At 48.5% G+C, this 19,419-nt stretch overlaps 1 protein-coding gene across 7 annotated transcripts in view; it reads right to left on the bottom strand.

The window, feature by feature from the left end:
- Positions 1-19,419, bottom strand: part of Wdr62 (WD repeat domain 62) — a 114,792-nt gene that overhangs the window by 38,638 nt on the left and 56,735 nt on the right. For 5 of the 7 annotated variants that reach the window (XM_069124132.1, XM_069124135.1, XM_069124140.1 and 2 more), the window contains exon 2: positions 14,687-14,838. In XM_069124132.1, the coding sequence (XP_068980233.1) occupies positions 14,687-14,770 (84 nt within the window). In that variant the 5' untranslated portion in view covers positions 14,771-14,838. Of the gene's footprint in view, positions 1-6,542; positions 7,537-14,686; positions 14,840-19,419 lie in introns of those variants that run through there. The other 2 variants (XM_069124133.1, XM_069124137.1) reach the window with 2 other exon arrangements.

Here is a 19,419-nt window from a genome sequence, read left to right as displayed (position 1 = left end):
AATCGGGAAACGAAGATCGTCGACGGATAAAGCTAAGTTCGCACCAAAGCATCTGGAAAACCGAGGGAACCGATCGCAGTCGGTTATTCTACCTCGCCACCGCATCTATCGCATCGCGTTCTTTCCGCGAATGTGCCGTGCCTGTTAACCGCATTTTTTCCGCGTTTTCATCGTGTCGTTTTCTCGCGATGGAACGAATCTCGGCCGTGAGCGATCGCCGCTAACAAGCGAAGTACAATAACTTCAGGTCGTGGAATAGAATCGACCGAAGAAATTTGTTTTTGCAACAAGATGGGCTTCCGTTCGTTGCCACGTGCTACGATCGATCGCGTACAAAATCATCGAGCGAGGTTTCTCTTCTTCTAAAAAATACGACAAAAACGATGTGGGTGAAAGCGAACCGGATGGCGGAGGGTTCGACTCGCACGAGGGCTGGAGGAAAGTCGCATGCACGTATACGTATTCGCGTTACCATAGCAGATCGATCTAACGGGCCATTAGAAGTTTCGTGCAAGACTGTTTTTCCCCGCGTGCGGCGCGTCGAGTCGCGGCGTGTAAGCCACACCCTGGTACAGTTATACCGCATCGGCGAAGAATAAGAATAAGCTCGTACGCGAGTGAGAAGGCTACTACGGCAGACACGGCCGACAAGCGCGTACAACGGTTGTTAAGCGAACGCCAGACACGGAAATTTACGCGTGCTTCGACGATAAACGCGGCTTATCGCACGGTATCGATCGATTTATTCGACCGCTAACTGGGCCGATCGAATGGGACTCGGGCACGTGCACCGGCGATTCTTCCCATCTTTCAATCTCGCTGATTACCGCGTTAATGTCAGCGACGTTTCCCGACGGCCGCCAGGCGATTAATCGCCCGTACAGCCCGCATCATCCTCGCCGAGAAAACAGCGTGCAACAGAGTCGAGGAGAACGCGTTGGATCGGTTATCAACCGGTTGACCGATAGAGCGCGTACGTTTCTGTTCGCGTAGGGAAAAGTCGTGTGCCATTTGAACTATAATTAGCATTCGAGAGTCGAAACTCCTTCGATGAACTTTCCACGGCGTGTTCCTATACGTTTACGTATTATGCATCGACGCAGTCGTGAGAACAGATCTAATCAGGACCCATCGACTAGCTCGCTTCCGCCATGTATTCTATGTACCTATTTATTCGTCTATTTATCGACCGGTTTGCCGATCAGCGCCATGGACCTGGTGATTTAAGCTGCGTGTCCACCCGAGAATAAAGCTATTCCTGACTCATTCTGCCGAGTATTTCTCGCAGGTGGGCGTTCATAACGCCCATGACTCAATCGATCAAACAAGACAGCCACTCTCGATGCGGTGTCCACTCGCGAGAAATACTCTCGAGGGTAGCTCGCGAAACTTGCACCGTCAAGTGGACGCGTATCTCTACTCTCCTTCGTTTCGCCATGGCTCGAAGCTTCGTTCCGACCTCGGGGAAAAGCGACTCGCGAAACAACGAAATTCAGCGGTAAAAAAGGGAACGTACATCTACTTTGCTGTGAAACGCATGCCCCGCCTGAGGATAATGGCCGCGTTGCTGCAGCAATGGCTTTAATTTACGCTAAGGAACCCTATACGACGCGATAGTCTCGCTAACCGCGACAAAAAATCGCTTGCCTCGCAAACACGTATTTTCTTCCACGCGAACGCTTCCCGAATTCGTTCGCTCGGCCACGACGCCACTCGCGCGCTTCTTATTCGCTGAATAACTCCGTTAAAGACCCTCCAATGGATATCGTAGTTGTAATCTATAATCGTGCATTGTTTACAGCGAGGTCGAGCTAGCCATTTCGCCTTGGAAATGTGAATTTGTGAGCCGGGTTAGAAGGCTAAATGTTAACGCTAATGGTTTAGCTGGAAACGACGCATTTACGAGGCGATGATAATTGAACGCGACACGCGCCCTATCGAAGGAACTCCGAACGTTCTTCGCTAAAAGTGATTCGAAGGAATTTGTTTCAGGTTCGCTCGATCGTGTCGTATCGTACCATTTATTGACGGAACGTATTTGACCATGGGACATTTTTTTTTAATAAGTTACGAAGTGATTGCAGGAGTTTGCAGACATCTTCTATAAATTTATAATAAAAATTCATTTTCCCCGGTAATTGCCTTACATTTTTTTTGTTCTTTGGGCGTTCAAATTCGCGTATTGCTCTGAGATTATTTCTTCCTGGTGGCAGACCGTTTTTTTTCCATGATGTGACCAAGATATTTTACTGAACTTTTTGCAAAATTACATTCGGCCAGTTTCAATCGAAAGCCTTCTTCCTTAATAGCTCTCGTCAACATCTCTGTATGCCTGATATGTCGATCGAATGTTTCAGAGAAAACTAAAATGTCGTCAATGTAGTTTACGCAAAACTCTCCCTTCTAAGAATGTTCCTTCTAAGAATGTTCGCAAGTATTCTCTGAAAAATAGCAGGGGAAATTTTCAATCCAAAAGGTAAATATTTCGCGTACAGAGATACGCGAATATCAGACAGACGAAAAAGACACACGCAATATCGAATCGTCATCCACAAGCCTATACAAGGCTTGCGTTTCAACGAAGCGGTATTCGCAGCAAAAAGGTCGAGGCGGTCAGCGTAGCGATTGGCACAATTAAAGATACGGTACGACGAGTCCAACAACCGTACCTTAAACGTACATTTACTTTTCCTTTTTTTAAATTCTTTTAAAAATCTACAGTGAGATCCGTTATAACGAGACGCGATAAAGTGCATGCGTACCGAGCGAAGATTCAAAGTCGATTTTCTCGAAAACAAAGCCTCAAACGAAAAATTTTTATTCTATATTTTCCACTTCTTTTTTCGCGTAGAATCACCCCCTTTCCGCTTGTACCACCAGTTACCAACCACCCTGTATATAAATTTTAACGTTGCTTCGACAGCGGAGGACATTAGCAACGCAGTACAGTTAACGGCAGCCTACAATTTCAGATACATTGACGTAAAAGATATTATTTTTCCTTGTGTTCTTAGAAGGTACGTGGAAATTGATCGCATCGAGCAACGGACAGGACAGTCAATCACAGCTTAACACTATCGACCGATAGCCTAATATTCGGTTTTCTGTCGCCGACGCTTACCGACCAATAGCCTATTAATCGATCTTTGTCGCCAATAATCTTTCTCATTTGTTGAGCAGTAATTTGTTATTTAGTGTTGAGGTTATTCGATGTATAATCTAACTAGTGGATAAATTAAAAAACTAGAGAAAACTAGTGGATAAATTGTAAGGCAGAAAATATATTTAAATATAAGTGTAATTATAAGTAAGAATACAATTTGAGCTGGTCCAGATCCACACGCTAGCTGTGTTACCTAATAACTGAAAAAGACCCCGAAGCCAACATCGCTTGTCTTCTGTTTATGGTCTGACTTCGTCGCAGTCTTTTGTCTACGCGCTGTCGATGGCTTCAGTGCTTGAGAAACTAAAAAGACCAGATGTAGAGTTTTCTTATAAGTGGTGACCACTTCAACATTTAGTACTAAGGTACCTTGCTCAGTTGCGTTGCTTTGTATACTCCCACAGTTTGAAAAACTTACCATTTTCAACGAACGAAAAGAATGCTATTGGAGAGTTTAAACCGAAACAGAGCCGGCGCCAGGGAGAATCTGCGCCTGAACTGCCGGTCGGACGTGCGTACGCTGCTGAACCGCTAGCGGTCGGTAAATTGTTAAGATCAAACAAAAAAAGAAAAAAGAGAAGAAAAAGGACTAACGTCGCGTATCTTCTTTCGATTTGCAAGCGATGGCATATTAAAAGCGTAATTCGTCGGGCCGAGCAACGCTCGATTGGTCGGTAGCACTGGGCGAGCTAGGACAGAGATAAAGTTAGAAACGATGCTGGTGCGTGGCAACGGTACCGAAGATAAACTGCGAGTAGAAAGAAGGCAGGTGGTTGCCGAGCCTGATGCAGCGTTCTCGTATGCCGGGGAAAAGGACTATCGCGGAAAGTGTGCCACGCGCTGCCTTTCCGTGCATTTTTGACGGGCTGGCTGCCTGCTCTCTACCGGACGGGTGAAAATCATGTGCAGAGTTAAACTCGCGATTCGCGCTCGAAAGTTGCAAGGAAATCGCGAAAAGAGATCCGACGTTGAACGATCGATCGACGAATCGACGCGAACACCGATGTGCAACGAACCGACGCGGCTTTGTACTTATTCCACGTCGATTTCAATTCGGTTTCGATAAACAGGCCGCGGCAGAGACGCGTGAATGGCTCTTTTTTCCCAAGGTGGAAGCAACGATCGTATCGGTGAATCGGTAGGCGCGATTTGGTATTTTTCAGCGCGTGCGAATGAATGCGAATCATCGAAGCTTGGCTGTTATTAACGCGCTATCGCGAGGCTTTTCAATGGGCGCGCTTTTAACGTTAGATCAAACGGCGATATCGCTTCGGCGTGCACAGAGAGCAACGTTTATCGTGGCGACGATTTTCCTCGCCAACTTTTACGAAGAAACTCTTGCATCGGTCTTCGAACGAAACAACTCGATGGTTCGACGGTGGGTCGATTAAAATTAGGGAACAACAGCGGTAAAATACGGCTGTTCAAAATCGAGAATTTCGTGCAACGAGGTCTATCAATAATATCGCCAATACTTTCTCAACGAAAATGCGGTCTGTCGATAAATGTGGACGATATTGTACTGACCATACACGTTGATCCCTTTGAGCACCTTCAAATATTGACAATACATATATTAATAACCTGAGGATATCCCTAAGGATACCGACTGACCGCGTACAGTGAAATCAGCGTAGTTGCAAAGCCCCCTTTCTCCCACAGAAACTGAAGTACGTACTCATGCATATGCATACGTACACACAGTTATATTTTTCCAGTGCACGTGCATCGTAACATTTTCTATTCAGAATTTACGCTTGTTATATTCACTCGTTAGATTCTTCGCTAGAAGACGATTCGATGCCAACTGTCTCTGTGAAATCATTCTCTCTGTGGAGTTCAAACCGTTGACTAACTGTAGCTCGTGCAGTTAACTTCGCTTCGTCCTTTTTATTCGCCGTGACAAAGAAAATTATATAACGAAAATTTGTGGAAAAAAAAAACATCCGCGTACAAACGAAATCGCGTTGCTCGAGCGAGCGCTGTAACGCGATTGTTCGCGGTAACAATGTAGCAGTTAACGCAGAAGGCAACGTACGCGCAGGTACACGGTTCGCCTTTACGCTTCGAAACCGGTCTTCTCTTATCAATCTCTCGGAATAATTAAACCCGTGGATTATTGCGCGGTAGTAAACTGCAACGTCATTAAACGAACTCATCTTTCTGCACAGTTGCGGGCGTTTACTTTCATTTTACTTGCTTCGATATTTCGGGCGACTGGAAGTTGTCGCCGCTAATTCTCGCCGGATTCGGTAACTCGTCGATACCTCGAAAAAAAGAAGAACCGGCTTGCGGTAAAAGAATCCGAGATGCGACGAGTCGAATCACGGAAATAAGATTTAACGACAATATTATGGTACTTTCGACACTCTCTTGAACAAACTCGTCGACCAAGTCAGTTTTGCATCCAACCAGCCAGACTGTTCCGCCAAGATTACGACATCGAGGTAGAAGCAAAGGTAATTTATCGAAACGTAATACGAAAACGTACATCGGAGATCAACGACCGCGTAATAACTCCATTCACGTTGGACGAAATAAGGTAATAACGCGTGGAGCCAAGTACGTAAATATATAGGAATTATGGAAGGAGAAAAACCGCGCGCGATCGATTAATTCGCTTGCAGAGCGTTAACCGCGACTCGATTTCGCTAATCGACGATACCACTTTCCACCGTCGACTATACGCGAGCTGACACAGACTGGACGACGTCCGCGAGGAAATGCAAAGCGAATCGTTTCCTCCGAGAGCCGGTCAACGCGAGGAAAGCGCGTTCTTTCAGACGTATGAATGGACAACACGAGGCCGGAACGATATCGGAAGTAAACGCGTTTACGTAATGCCGCGATGTTTCGACGTGAAAATGCGGCTATTTCGATACGCGTTCGTGATATAACGAGATCGCAACAGCGTGTTGCAACCATATTATTTTTCAATATCACGGTCGTTAATATTTCAGCGAATCGATAACATCGCTGCGATGAATTTTCTGACTTTTCTCGAGTTCTCGACTTCTGTTGCAAGTTACATCGCAGCTGCTTCTCCAAAATTTCCCAAACTATCGTTCTATTCGTCCCGTATTTATCCTTCCACGCGACAGTCTCCGACTAACGGCATCTACCACGGAAGTGCAATTACGGCGGAATCGTCGACATTCGAGTAAACTTTACTCGATAAACGATCGGTGGAATTACGAGAAATTATCGTTATGCGTATACGCTGTCCTCGCGCGTTTGTCGAACAACGCGACAAGCTCCTCGACGTCCGAGAAGGACGCAAGCACCGGGGAAAGAACGAACGATCGCAGAACACCGAACGGATGTACCGGGAGATCGGCAGGCGTTAAAGGAAGATAATCGCGAGTGCGTGCATACGTACGTCGTAGGCTGGTATGCTCTCCTTGTCCCGTACCACGGGCGAGCTGTTCCTCGGAGCTATCAGAGCCATTTCTGCCGTGCAATTTTCCTCCACGGGTCCGTGCAGGGTGTGTTCGCGTGTCGTGTTTCTCGGTCACCGCGTGTCCCCGGTTTCTCGCATCTCTCGCCGTTTTCCCTCGACGAGCCTGGCTTTCCCCGTCGAGTCGCGGCACCGCGATGGAACATCAAAATTATCCGTATCCTCGCTGGCGAAGTGGCACGCGAAGTCGTTTCTCTCGTTTCGCCGCGAATCGTCGCTACGACGCGACTTTGACCTTCGTTTCGGATCGAGAGGTTCGGGCAACGATCCTCCGGTGGCTTGCCAGCGCACGCATCTTAAATCTCATTCCATCTTCCTCCCATTCAATTTGCTACTCTCTCTATGTTCGTCTATACGTTTATCAGCGTGTAGATCGCGTGCGTTTGCCAGACACGGCGAACGATCGTAGCTTGGAAGCGTCGGCGCGGTGCTTCGCACGCGTGTAAATTAACCGAGACGTGTCGACGCACTGGCGTGCTTCCGAGACTCGCAGCGTCGCCGTAAACAGCACGAACGTCGCTCAAAGCATCTTCGATGCTAAAGGTGTCGCCGTTTCCTTCCGCTCGCGCATCAGCACCTTCTTCGGTTCCAGCGACCTTTCCACTGGCCGACGAAATCGTTTCACGAATTCACGACACTGGCTTGCGCCAGACTTCCACCGATCACTGGTCGCATCGAACAGAGCAAAAACACCGTCGTAACCGGCCGAACGAAAAATCGAACGCGACCTGGCGTTTCAGAGGACCGGGTTAGTTGCGCTACGAGTCGATTTATAATCGCTGGTAATTGCTCGCACCGGCGATCGCGTGACCGCTAACGAGCCGGTCGCACAGAGAAAAAGGAAAACGAACGAGGCGACCGGAGATGGAAGGAAGAGCAGGAGGAAGAAGAGCGACGGAGGACGTCCGACTCCGAACTGAGGTGTTCTCCAGGCTACCGCTCCGACCGACGATCGTGTAACCCCACTCCCGAGACCGCGACTGTAACGTATATCTGCCACTTGCCAAGCCTTTACCCGACGATGTCCGTTCGATTTTCCCTCCCTCCCTCTCTCTCCCTACTTTTCCCTCTCGCCACATTTTTCTCCTATTTCGACGTACGTGGTCGTTTCCGATAGTCGACCGATGCGAAAAACCGACGAGGACGCTTCCACGGAACATGAGAATAGCAGAGTCAAAGATCGAGTTACGCGTTTCGTGCGTCTTGAAATTCGCGCCTCCACGACAATCCTCGACGAACAGCTTCGCTACTCGATCGTGCTTTCTTCTTCTTTCTCGTCCTTGCTGCTTGCAATTCAACGACGATGTTTCATCGCGACATGCGACGATCTTCGGTCAACCGTTCTCGCGAGCGAGGAACCAGACCGAAGTACGCAAGTGCATGTTCGCTCTTATCGAAACGTCCTTTCTCGCGTCCTTTCAGGCTTTCGAGACGGTCCACGTAATGAAATCGTGTTTCTGAAATCGTGTTTACTCTAGGATCGTACGTGGGCACTTGGCTTGTCCGTCCTCGCTCGTTAAGGACGGCGAATACGAAATTTCCACCCACGTTAGTGAAACGATTTTCGGCCTCCCACAGTCGCTGTGAAGCGTAATTCTCCTCTCGCACCTCCACCTCCGCGTGTGGCGTTTTGTAACGCGACCAAGCATCGAAAGGGAAAGTTCGATCGGTATTGAACCGGCGTTGACGAGTCGCGGATTAAAATCGCGGCGTGGAAACGTCGGGTGAAATTGACCGACCACGTAACTCGAATTTGGCCTGGTTATTGCCGTGCAATTGTAGGCTATCGATTCAAAGGAAGAAAGTAAAACTCCGAAAGCGAGATCGCGGCTTTAGATTGAAACGGTCTATGCAACCAGCGGATCGCGAACGAAAACCGGAACGCTGAATATGTATGCCCGAAAAATCTTCTCCCGCCGGACGAAAGCGAATCTGTAATTTCTGGATTTCTGGCGCCGAAAGTAGGCGGCTACGTGCGCCACGAGCTGGTCGCGTAGCGTTTACTTTCGACTACACGGGACACAGTCACAGAGCGCGTTATCACTACAGCTACCGATAGTCAACACGAAACTATTTCTACCAAAGCCAGTGAAAATGACTGGTCTTTAAAAAACACCTAATAATAGAATATTTTTACATTTATCGATTTATTACTTTCTTACAGAAGCAATTCCATGTTACGTAGTAGATTCTTGGTATCATTAATCCATCTGGGATCCCTAAACGAGGGTTGACACGTTTATAAAATTGTTGATCCAGTCGTTTTGAGTGCTGTGATATTTCTAGTGTTAACATCTAGGAATCTTCCTGATAACTGATATCGTCGTATCGAACGATACGCGGTAAAAATTTGAAAAACGTGTGGCAAGTTGTAGAAAACGAGGGAACTGGTTAATTAAGGTTCGATAAACAGATTGCAGGATCCTTTTACACTTTGAAAGGTAGTAGACATTTTGACTGATATTGGTATAAGTAGCCTCGATACAAAATTATTTTCAGTTTGAATACATAAAGAAGAAAATAAAATTCATTATATTATTCTTTTAGTTATCGTTGCGAAAGTCATTACATCATTGCGGCGGGAAAATATAACACGAAGTAGGAATTGTAAAATAAAATTGTAAAACCAGTCAATTCGAGTGGCGTGGTAGTTCCAGTGTTATCGTGCGAACGTATCCTATACGTTCGATATACATGGCACGTGTAGCCACGTTCCAGCATACTTGATAAATCTCTGAAACTCGATTTTCTCGAAAACGAAGCGTAGAGAAAATATCATTGCCGTGTTCGCCTCTTATTTTTCCACAGGGAATCGCATGGTGTACGCTTCCAGATATGCGTTACCCGGCCATAGCTTGTACGCGTGAAACGGACGTCGTTTGTTACTCGAGAACCATTTAAGTAAAGTTTAAGCAATGGAAAAGAGAAGTGGAAAACTTCTTTCGGAAGTGGCAGAGAAAGCCAAACGGGAACCACCGTTGCAATTTAACTTCCTAAGTACCTGTTATACGATCGACGGAAAAACGCTACTTTAGAAAAGTTGCGCCAAGTAATTCGGACCAAGCTCCATCGAGGTCGTAGGGAAATGTGGGAGTTGCCGGTATCGTTGATAAATTCAATCGGCGAGCAGTCGAACAACGAGCAACGCAAATACGCATATGCACACACGTAATCGCAGAGAAACGACGTCGAGTTATTTAGCCCGATGATGTAATCGAGCTGCTCGTCGATTCGATGAACCGTCAAAACCGTGTACGTACGTTCGTCGAAATTTACATAGGAACTCGGTAAGCCGCCAGAGAATCGACGGTCGATCGACGTACGTTATTAATCGGTGACACGAGAACGTGATATTAGCGCGCGTCATACGGTCGACGTTTTGCAAGGGAATCGCACGTTTCGTCGATGGAAAGGAAGCAGCCGAACGCGGTCTCTTAGCCTTCGGAACGAAGTTATTTGAAGATAAAAATCTCGATACGTTACGCTATTTCTTTTACGGAGAACGGAAGAATCGGCCATCTATTTTCGTTCGCGTGAACGCGTATTCGGCCGGGCAACGAACTTGAAACGCGAAAGGGGACGAACTCGTGCAAATCGAGGATGGAACTCGCGCGACTAGAATGGAACGGCCGAATAATTAATTCAAACGCTGATCTCCGTATCCGTCGTGCGGAGGCAACGTCCCTTCCGCTTCCGCGATGAGAAATTCATTCCTCGGAGATTCGCTATCGGTCGAAATTCGCTCGATACGTTTCTCCCCTTTCCCAATGGAAGTTTCTATCGAAAGGATCGAATGGCCGGCGCGAATTATCCAATGGCACGCTTTAACGACCAATGCCACGTGTTAATGCGACGCGAAAGCTCGCTGATTAAGACTCAGCAAAAAGAAAAAGAGAACGTAATGGCAGTTCGCCGGGATTCTTGCGCAGTCGACCACGTTTCTTCCTTTTACGCGCTTCGTAATAAAAAGCCGGACGTTGATGAAGAACCCAGGTTGCCGTAAACTGTTTTGTTTGCTAAACGCAAAGACCTGAGCAAAAACCTGAAACGGTACAATTAAAGAAGATCGCGTTTTTCGCTCGGAAATGTTCCAACTCGCTTTGTCCCGGTTCGTGCAAGTTCGATGGAGCAATCGTGCCACTTTCAACCATTCGCGTAGTACACGAATTCGCTTTTGCTTGGAATCGAGAATTATAAGCGTTCAGGTATCGTCCGAAAAGTAAAGTTCGTAGGTAAAAAGCAAAGAAAGGAGGAGGAGCTGGTCGCGTGATAAGAAGCAATTTTATTAAAAGCCGACTACAAGCGAGTGGTAAAAGCCCGTGACACGCGAGAGAGGATGAAAACGGTGGCGAAAGGGCTGTGATGGCAGACAAAGGTGTGTCCCTTATTGGACATTAACATCCGATGTAATAAAGTCTAAAAGGTTTTCCCAGGTCATTGGCACGAGATCACATGTTTCGCTCAGGAAGCCACACTGTTTTAACACAGTGCACCGTTAGATGCAAAATATAACATGAAGTAGAAATTTTAAAATAAATTGTAAACCCGATCAATTTGACTGGTGTGGTGGTAGTTCTATTGTGTTAATACAGTGCAGGATTTGTCCTCATTTTTTTTATCGATTTTCTAGTAAAAATGTTTAATTGTTCAGTGGGGCACTTTTTACTTCAAAGTGTCTTCTATTTATCGGTTATATTCAAAACTCCCTAACTGTCGATTTTCATTCAATTTTTACAATTGTAAGAGAAGTTGGAGCGCTCCGGTCGCCAAAGACCACCGTAGCGTCGCAGGAGAAACGGTGGTGGGTCATATATGACCAACGTGGCAGTCAAAGCGTTAGACTGCCCAGGCTGCAGAATACGCGTTTCATTTTCACCTCGTATATTAATTCCTTTGTTCTTTTAGCTGGCGCATCGTCGACGAAAGTCGAAAGAGCGAGAGGAAACGGAGAAAATTCCTTCAAATTTCAGAGATATCAGATCGACCGATTCAAAGTCGGTATGTAAATGAAAAGATCGAAGAACGTAGAGGAAGAACCGGCGTTGTGTCGCACCGTTAGACGAAACAGGAAATCGCATCCAGCCACAGGCATGTGACTTTCCACCTGTCACACCTGTCTGATCGGTGTTTCGAGAGAAGAAGAGGGAGAGGAATCGATGGGGAATTACGTTTGAAATTTCTTTGACGCCAAAGTTGACGTAACTTTCAACGGAATTCGGTGGATCGGAAATTTTTGAATTTTACGTCGCGTGGTACGACCGTGGACCGAGCTGTTGGCGATTAGTGGAGGGGCACGCGGATTTACGAATGACGAAACGGACGACATTGGTCCTTCGAAGAAAAAGTAAAAGCAGGCGGTTCGCCGGGTAAAGTGTGTCGACTAGGTCAACGATCCGCACCAGCTGCGAACGGCATACACCTGTTTCGCGACTGCATCCCCGACGAATTTGTCGAGGTCTTGGTCAGGCGGAAACGAGTTCCGAATTCAAGACCAGATTCGCACTTCTGGGTAGCAGACTCCTCTGGACCGCGATCATTTGGAAGTCAATGGCAACGACGAAATCGCGATATTTGCAAAATCGTCGGAGAAAACCGATTTAAGATTCCGAAGGTCTTTGCCAAGCGCGCTTTCTTTCGTCGAATTGACCGAAACGCGAGCAATTAAAATTTTAAGCTCGATCGCCGAGCAACGAAGCAGCGCTGTCGCTGCGATAAACTGGCGAGGGCAGAGCGTAGAACCGATTCTCTGTCGCCCACCCACGCGTTCATTTACATACAATCGCGATTTCGGAGCCCGTGCGGGCGTACGACGTTTTTCGTTCACGAGCAAAGCTTCGAAGTTGAAATTTCAAAGAGAAATCTGTACGTCCCTTTTCTCGGAAAAATCGCAAACGCAATCCGCGCGATCGGCGAAAGTTTGACTGGTCGGAAAAAGGGATAAAGCGGGCGAAGATAAAGAAACGTAGGCGATAAAACGTGGAAACCGCTTCAGTTATCGGCGTTCGCGGCGAACCGAGCGTCGATAACCTAAACATTCTCCGATCTGGGAACGTTGACGATCGGTTTCGCTCAGTCGCAGAGCAAACGTGAAAAGATCGCATTAAACAGCCGAGTAAATGAACGGACTCGTTTCTTCTTCAAACCATTGATCGCTCTCTCTACAGCAGTAAGTTTAACTTCCAAAGTTAAGAACAAACGTGAAAATGGTTTAAAAGTTCGATCGTTTCGATCACGACGCGAACGTGGATCGAACGTTCACGAACATCTTCTAGTACGCGACTCTAGTGACAGGAGGCGCCTATCGTCGTAATCGCTTCGAAGCACGGTTCACAGGGTAAAGAAGATTATCCGGTTATCGACGACCACTTGTTCGAACGAGCGCCGAGCCAGCGACTCACGCCGCTTCGAGACGCCTCGAGCTTTCAATTCGATTGCCAAAGATTTTTCTTCCCGAACAGAGTCGTATCGTTCGTCGTTCGATACGTCGATAGAGGAGTACCGATAGCCTCTGTTCGATTCGTACGATGCTACAGCCGGAAGACGAAGACATCCACGTTGATCGCGATAACGCGACGCTCGGTGGCGAGACAACAAAATAACAGAGTGTTACGCGACGGTTGATGTAACGAAGGCAGCGTGTGCAGGCGCACGCGTCGCGTCGCGTCGCGTCTCGAGAGTCGTGTAATCCGATCCACTTGTTCGAGAGGGAAAGTGGCATGGAAACGAGCGGTGAGATTTTCCGCAGAGAGCGGCGACTCGTCGCGGAAGACTCCGAGGCCTCGAGAAACGACCGGCCACGGAATGCGAGCTGCAAGTGCAGCGCGCGTTGTGCACGACAGCGCGTCGCCCACGTTCGCGCATACTTGACACACCGGCGCGGCGTGGCCGCAGCCGCAGCTCCGAGACGAGGCGAGGCGAGCCCTCGAAAAATGGAGAATCGCGGTGACGTCAATCCGGGGCTGCTGCATGGACAGGGATGCATAATAATAACGCGTATCCGGCGCGCATCGAGAAATCCACGCGGTTCGACTGCGACTATTGTCTTGGACGGTGTCAGTCGTACGTCACGCCGCTTTGTGTGGAAGCCGCTTGTATCGCGGCAAGTTCGTCGCGCCAATCGTTCGCGTTTTCCGCCTCGCCGGATGAAACGTTGAACGACGGCTGCTCCAACTTTACGTTCGAAATAGCGTCGCATCGCTATTTCTACGAACGACAACGTTCGTAGAAAATAGAACGACATACGCGTTCTATGGATTTTTGCATTTTCGAATTTCCGATAAAAATCCGTGCCGCCAAGGTGGCGAATTTTTCCCAAATTTCTAAATATGCCACGCGAAATCCGACTAACGCTACCGGCGGACGATCGAAGCAGGGGGAAGCTTGTTAAGCTGCGCGAACGTGCAAAGCGCGGCAAAAACCGGTGACATCGACTGTGCCATTGCTCGTTTAACCGCTTACCGCTCTGTATAGGCGTTAGATACGCCGATTAATCAAAGCACGCTTTCCTCTTTAACGCAACGCGATTCTAATTTTCCAGATCGTGCGATTACGGAGCAGCGTTTTGCGAGTAGCTTGCGAGTAAATTCGCGCGGAAGCGAACAGAGAAAAGACGATCGTCTTTGCAGTGTTACTTGGAGAAGATATTAGTAGGTCGTCCGAAAAGTTCCTTTCGTTTTATAAAGAAATAATGGACGCACATTTTCCGTTTTATATTATTTTATCGAATTACGTACTATTCATTTTGTTCCATCAAAATACAGATCACAACGTTCGACAGATTAGGTTTCACGTTTGTATAAAGATACATCGTCGTAAAAAACGCGTCTGTAAAAATGAAAGACGCTTTTCGGACAATCTAATGCAAGTCAAAGTGGGCGACAAGAGAATAAAAGCTATTTCGCGCTAACTCTGACGAACGGCAGAAGTTGTTCGCAACATGCGCGTATTCCATTGGGTTGGCAACTAAGTGATTGCGGATTTTGTCAATACCACCTAATGACAAAATCCGCTATCATTTAGTTGCCAACCCAATACAAGTGAGACAAACAAATTTTCCTTCTACTCACCCTGTCCTGAATCCTGACGTTTTCCTGACCTCTCTTCAGGTTAGGAGCCCGCAGGACCTTGCTCGTAACTGGTGGTTCCATCATGGTGGCAGGCGTTGCTCTCTCGTCAGGAGTTCATCCCTGAAGGAAGCTCGATTCTCTCATTCCATGTTCTGCAAGCAAGAGAGAGACACGCAATGGAAGATTGCCAAACGCCGATGCAAAGATAGGAATTTGCGTCGCGTGAAAAATCGGTGTCACCATCTGCTAGTCGATCGGCGATAAACGGCCGGTCGTTGGGCGAAAGTAAGAGTAAAGGTGGACGACGCGCGCTCGCGTCTCTCGATCGTGGCAGATCGAGACCTACGCGAATTCCAGCTCGACCGGTACAGCTGGTGGTTGCAAACGCGAGGAATGGATAACGGTATGCGCCGCAGTTAACGGAAGATAATGCACGAGCAGGTATAAGGAGCTAGCTCGTCGGAGGGATTCCTCGAATATCGACCTCGCCTCTCTCCATTTCCCTCGGTAACGCCTCCGAGTCGGCGATCGCCTTGCCACGCACGGCTCTTCGACGTTCGTCTACGACGACGACACGGCCTTCCGATCTCCAGGCCCGTCGATCCGATCGATCGATTTTTCCGGCTGCGCGCGCGATAGTGTCGACCGTGAACCGCAAGGAACGTTCCAGCGTACAGAGATTGGCAGAAGGCACGCGAGTATGGCTTCCACCGACGACAGAAAGCAGTTTATCGTGACACGAAATCGATAAAGCGCGATACTAATCCGCCTTTTCTCGGAGCAGCGTCGCCAGGTGCTCGACGATGACCGACCGACCAAGAATTCTCCGAACGCGAATCGTCGCTGCGCGTGTCCGCCGAGGTGGAGATGTTTTCTCGCGAATCGAAGCGTCTGTTCGCGTGGATTCGTAAAATTCGTAAAATTTCGGGTCGCTTAAATTTCGTTTGAACGTTCGGTAACGCGATCCGAAAAAAATTAAGTAGAACTGGAGGAATCAGCGAAAAGAAGGTTGGCGGAGCGAATATAAGATCGGAGACGTACGATGGCCGAAATACGAGATGGAAAGAGTAGAAGAAGGTAATAAAAAGCGCGTGATAACGTGTCGGCTCGTACCGAGGCAATTACCGGCGGTGTCCCGAGGTACGCGTAGCCGGCTTCGTTGTCGCAAGGATTTATGAGCTGCAAAGGCAGGCTGCGAGAAGACGGGAGCCGATGTCGGGTCCGGGCATCGTTAAACGCGTCTTTAACAGACCGCTGATGAGGTTTGTCCATTAATACGTATCCGATGTCGTGACTCGGGATGCTGCTCGACCGATGAGAAGGACTTGGCCCGCGGCCAAATATTCGAAAATCGAGGAGACGAGGAGCCTGCGGTATTTCGCCGGGATCGGGTATCGTCGGTTCGATGAAAGTCACGCCCCGTCAAACTCCGCTACTCGCGCACACTCCGCGAAACCACCGCTTCCTCCAAGAATCGCCGATTTTCCCCATTCGATCGTCCTAGCTGTGTTCCTTTTTTCCCCTCGATGCCCCATCGCACGATCTTTTTTTCTCTCTCTCTCTTTCTCGCGATTCCGCGGTCCAAGGGTAAGACTTGGCGCGGCTGTATATCCCAGAGATAACGAGTTACGAACCCGCTATTTTATTCCTACGTTTGGCAGCGAGTCAAAAAATCTCTGCTTGCCGGACGAGCGAAAAGCCGAGAGGAGACTGGGCGGCTTCTATCGCGACCCGCGCGAGGATATACGAGACACGCGCGCATCTCACGGTATACAAATTGCACGCCCCGTATGCTGCAAAGCAGCACGAAACGCGTGTTACGAAACTAGAACGTAATGGGGAAGATACGGCGAGTCGCTGAAACGTTTCACGCTTCGTTTCTTATTGCCTCTTAAAATGCGAACGTTCCAATCATAAGCAATAACGTAAACGGATGGCTTCCGGTTGCCCTTGTTGTCCACGAATTCAGGGTGGAGCAGCTAACGAGGAAGCACCGACGCGACCCTCGTCTTCTAACGTCATCGAAATCCGCCGTCATTGAAATGCGTTCCACGTGGTAAATGGTGCATCACCCGAGTATCTATTCTTTTCGTTCGGAAGACAGCCTCTTGTACTAGATACGAACGAACCTAATACTTACTCGATTCACTAGCTCAAGTAATGGCGGTCTATTAATTTCGATGGTAGCGGCACGTATAACGTTTAGCGCGCGAGAAGGACGATGCCACTTCCGTTTCACCGTCATCCATCCGCCTTCTTCCATCGGTTACGCGCTATCATCGATAACGAAAAAGATCGGGGAAACTCGTTTCTAAGCCGTTCGTACGTGGTGAATTACGTAAAATTGTAGGCGATCGTGGCGAACAGACGCGCGCAACAGCGTACAACGATCAACAGATTCGAAACGAGAAACGGACGCGCCCCGGTTCCACGAGCCCAGACATTATTTCGCAATGAAGGAGTCCGCGCGACTCCTCGTTACGAGTCCCACCGACGCTTAGTTAACGCGGCAGACGCAGAACTGGTAAGATTACTTCACGATCCGGAACCGTAGATATCTCACGAAAGTGGTTACGTTTCGTTTGCGTTTTCACCGGCGAGAAATCGCGTTCCTCCATCGGCATAGGACCAAGCGCAAATCTAACATCCAACGACGTCGTCGCGGATCGAAGAGATTTTTCTTTTTCGCGGAGGAGATTAAAGATTTTTCTCGTTTTGCGCGAAGTAAAGCGGTCAAATTTGTACCGCGACTCGACTTGATCGTCAACCTCTTCGAAACGTACGACGACCAGAGCGTAGTATCGCGGCGATTTTAATTACCAAAGACAATGTTCGTCGGCCTAATTCGCCAATCGGTCCCGCATTAGCACGGGTTTTGGCAAGTTTCCATTAGCGCTACAGCTAGTCGGTCGACCGCTTTGCGAAGCCTTTCGAACCAGCACCGCTACGCGACCAACGACGAAGAAACATTTCCGATTCGTCTTACGCGAAATCGAACTCTCGATCCGGCGAAATTCTCTTGCAATCGCTTGCCGATTTCCGTTGCATCGAGATGTAAATCGAATCGCGAGCGAAACTCGAAACGCGATGCCATGCAAAGATATCGGAACGTCAAGTGGTAATTAACCGCTGCACGCATTAATTTCGCGTTAAACGTTGCGTACAATGATGTTCGCCATTGTACGCGAAGAAACGAACGTAGGCAACACGAGATACGTTTTTCCGGCCCGTTAATCCCATTCATAGCGTCGCGAGATTGCTTTTCCCGAAGAGGACGTCGTACACGACGTCGGTAGATCGACGTACTCGACGCTCTTCGAAGTTCCGTTCTTTTCGTCACCTCCGGATGCTGCGTGTTCGTAAAAAGATGCCCAACGAACAGCAACTTGGGGAAAGATTTCGTCGCTGAAGCGCGCTGAAGCATCGCTCGGGAACAAGAGGAGACTTTTTCGAGAAACGGGAACGCCGACAAAAAGTTGCTTCGATGGAGACGTAAAACCGGAAAAATCGTCTTCGCGGAGAAAAGCTGCGACCCGAGGGAGAAAAGTTTCGTCGCTCGAAACGTTCTTTACCCTCGGCCAGATATTTCACACGACCGGCCGAGATTCGGCCGCCTATTTCCAAGCCCCTACGCGCGTATTCAAAGGGATCTGCTTTAAAAGATTCTCGCTGCGGATAAGCAGAAGCCGCGCGAGATTCCACGGGTGCAAAAATAGCCGACGCGAGCACGCACTTTGAATGAGTTTTATCGAAAAAGAAAGTTACTCGTCGCGCGTACGATAACGTGACATAACTTTAGCTAAATATAGAGGTAACGCGGCGAGCGCACGGAGTATTTCTTGCGTGCATTTACGTAAGAAAGACGGCACACGAACGAGACAGCGAAGAGGCAGCGTGCGGTAACCGTGGTATCTCGACGCCTTTGCTCCCGCTGAATGGTTAACGATCGACGACGAGCCAGCTTCGTCTCTGCTCCGCGTCCCGCCGAGCGTATTTTCACGGAACGAGTTTCGAAAAACGCCGAGGTACTGGCGGCAAAGAAACTGCTGCGAATCCTGCGGTGCATGGGTGCCGCGCCTCGCGAGAGATCACTACTCGTAGAGGCTTTCACCGTTCTCCGGAACCGGAAGCAGCTAACCTAATTCGGCCGCGCACGAGTCTTCTTCTTATCGGCTGCGTGAGCGACGAAACATCGTCTAAACGCGGCCAATTCGAGTAGAACGAACCTGGCTCGTCTCCGAGTCTCATCTACCGTTCAAACCGACGTCCGTGTCTCGCCTGCGGATCGTTTTCGATGTCACGCGTCAACCACTTTGGTATCGCGCGGCAGTAACGTCATATTTCGAGCGACCTCCCTCTCGTTTCGATTCGATTTACGATATCTCTGTGGATGGTTTTCGAGCGGATAAACCGTAGAGAAACGAAGCGCGAATCTCGGTCGAGCACGATTTACCATCGCATCGTGGATTTCGTGCAACGTTGCAAACTGACTAAAGTATCCAGCTCTTCTGCTGTCAGCGGTACGTACGTACGGTTGAACGTCGCGATGGAAGCGTGGGAATCGTGATGACCTAGAGCCAGGGAAGGTACGATGAATTACGGAATGCCAGGTCGTCTCGTGTACGTGCGTGGTATCGAGTCGAATCGTCGATGACTAGGAAAATTACCCAACCTACGCGACTCTCGATATAATCCAAGTGTTTGCCGTGGAGGTCGGCTTCCAGATCTCTTCG

Source organism: Bombus flavifrons, chromosome 11, assembly GCF_040668555.2.
Source record: "Bombus flavifrons isolate JBK064 chromosome 11, iyBomFlav1_principal, whole genome shotgun sequence".
NCBI lineage: Eukaryota > Metazoa > Arthropoda > Insecta > Hymenoptera > Apidae > Bombus > Bombus flavifrons.
Note: the sequence above shows the minus strand (reverse complement) of the source record. Positions and strands in the feature narration are given on the sequence as shown.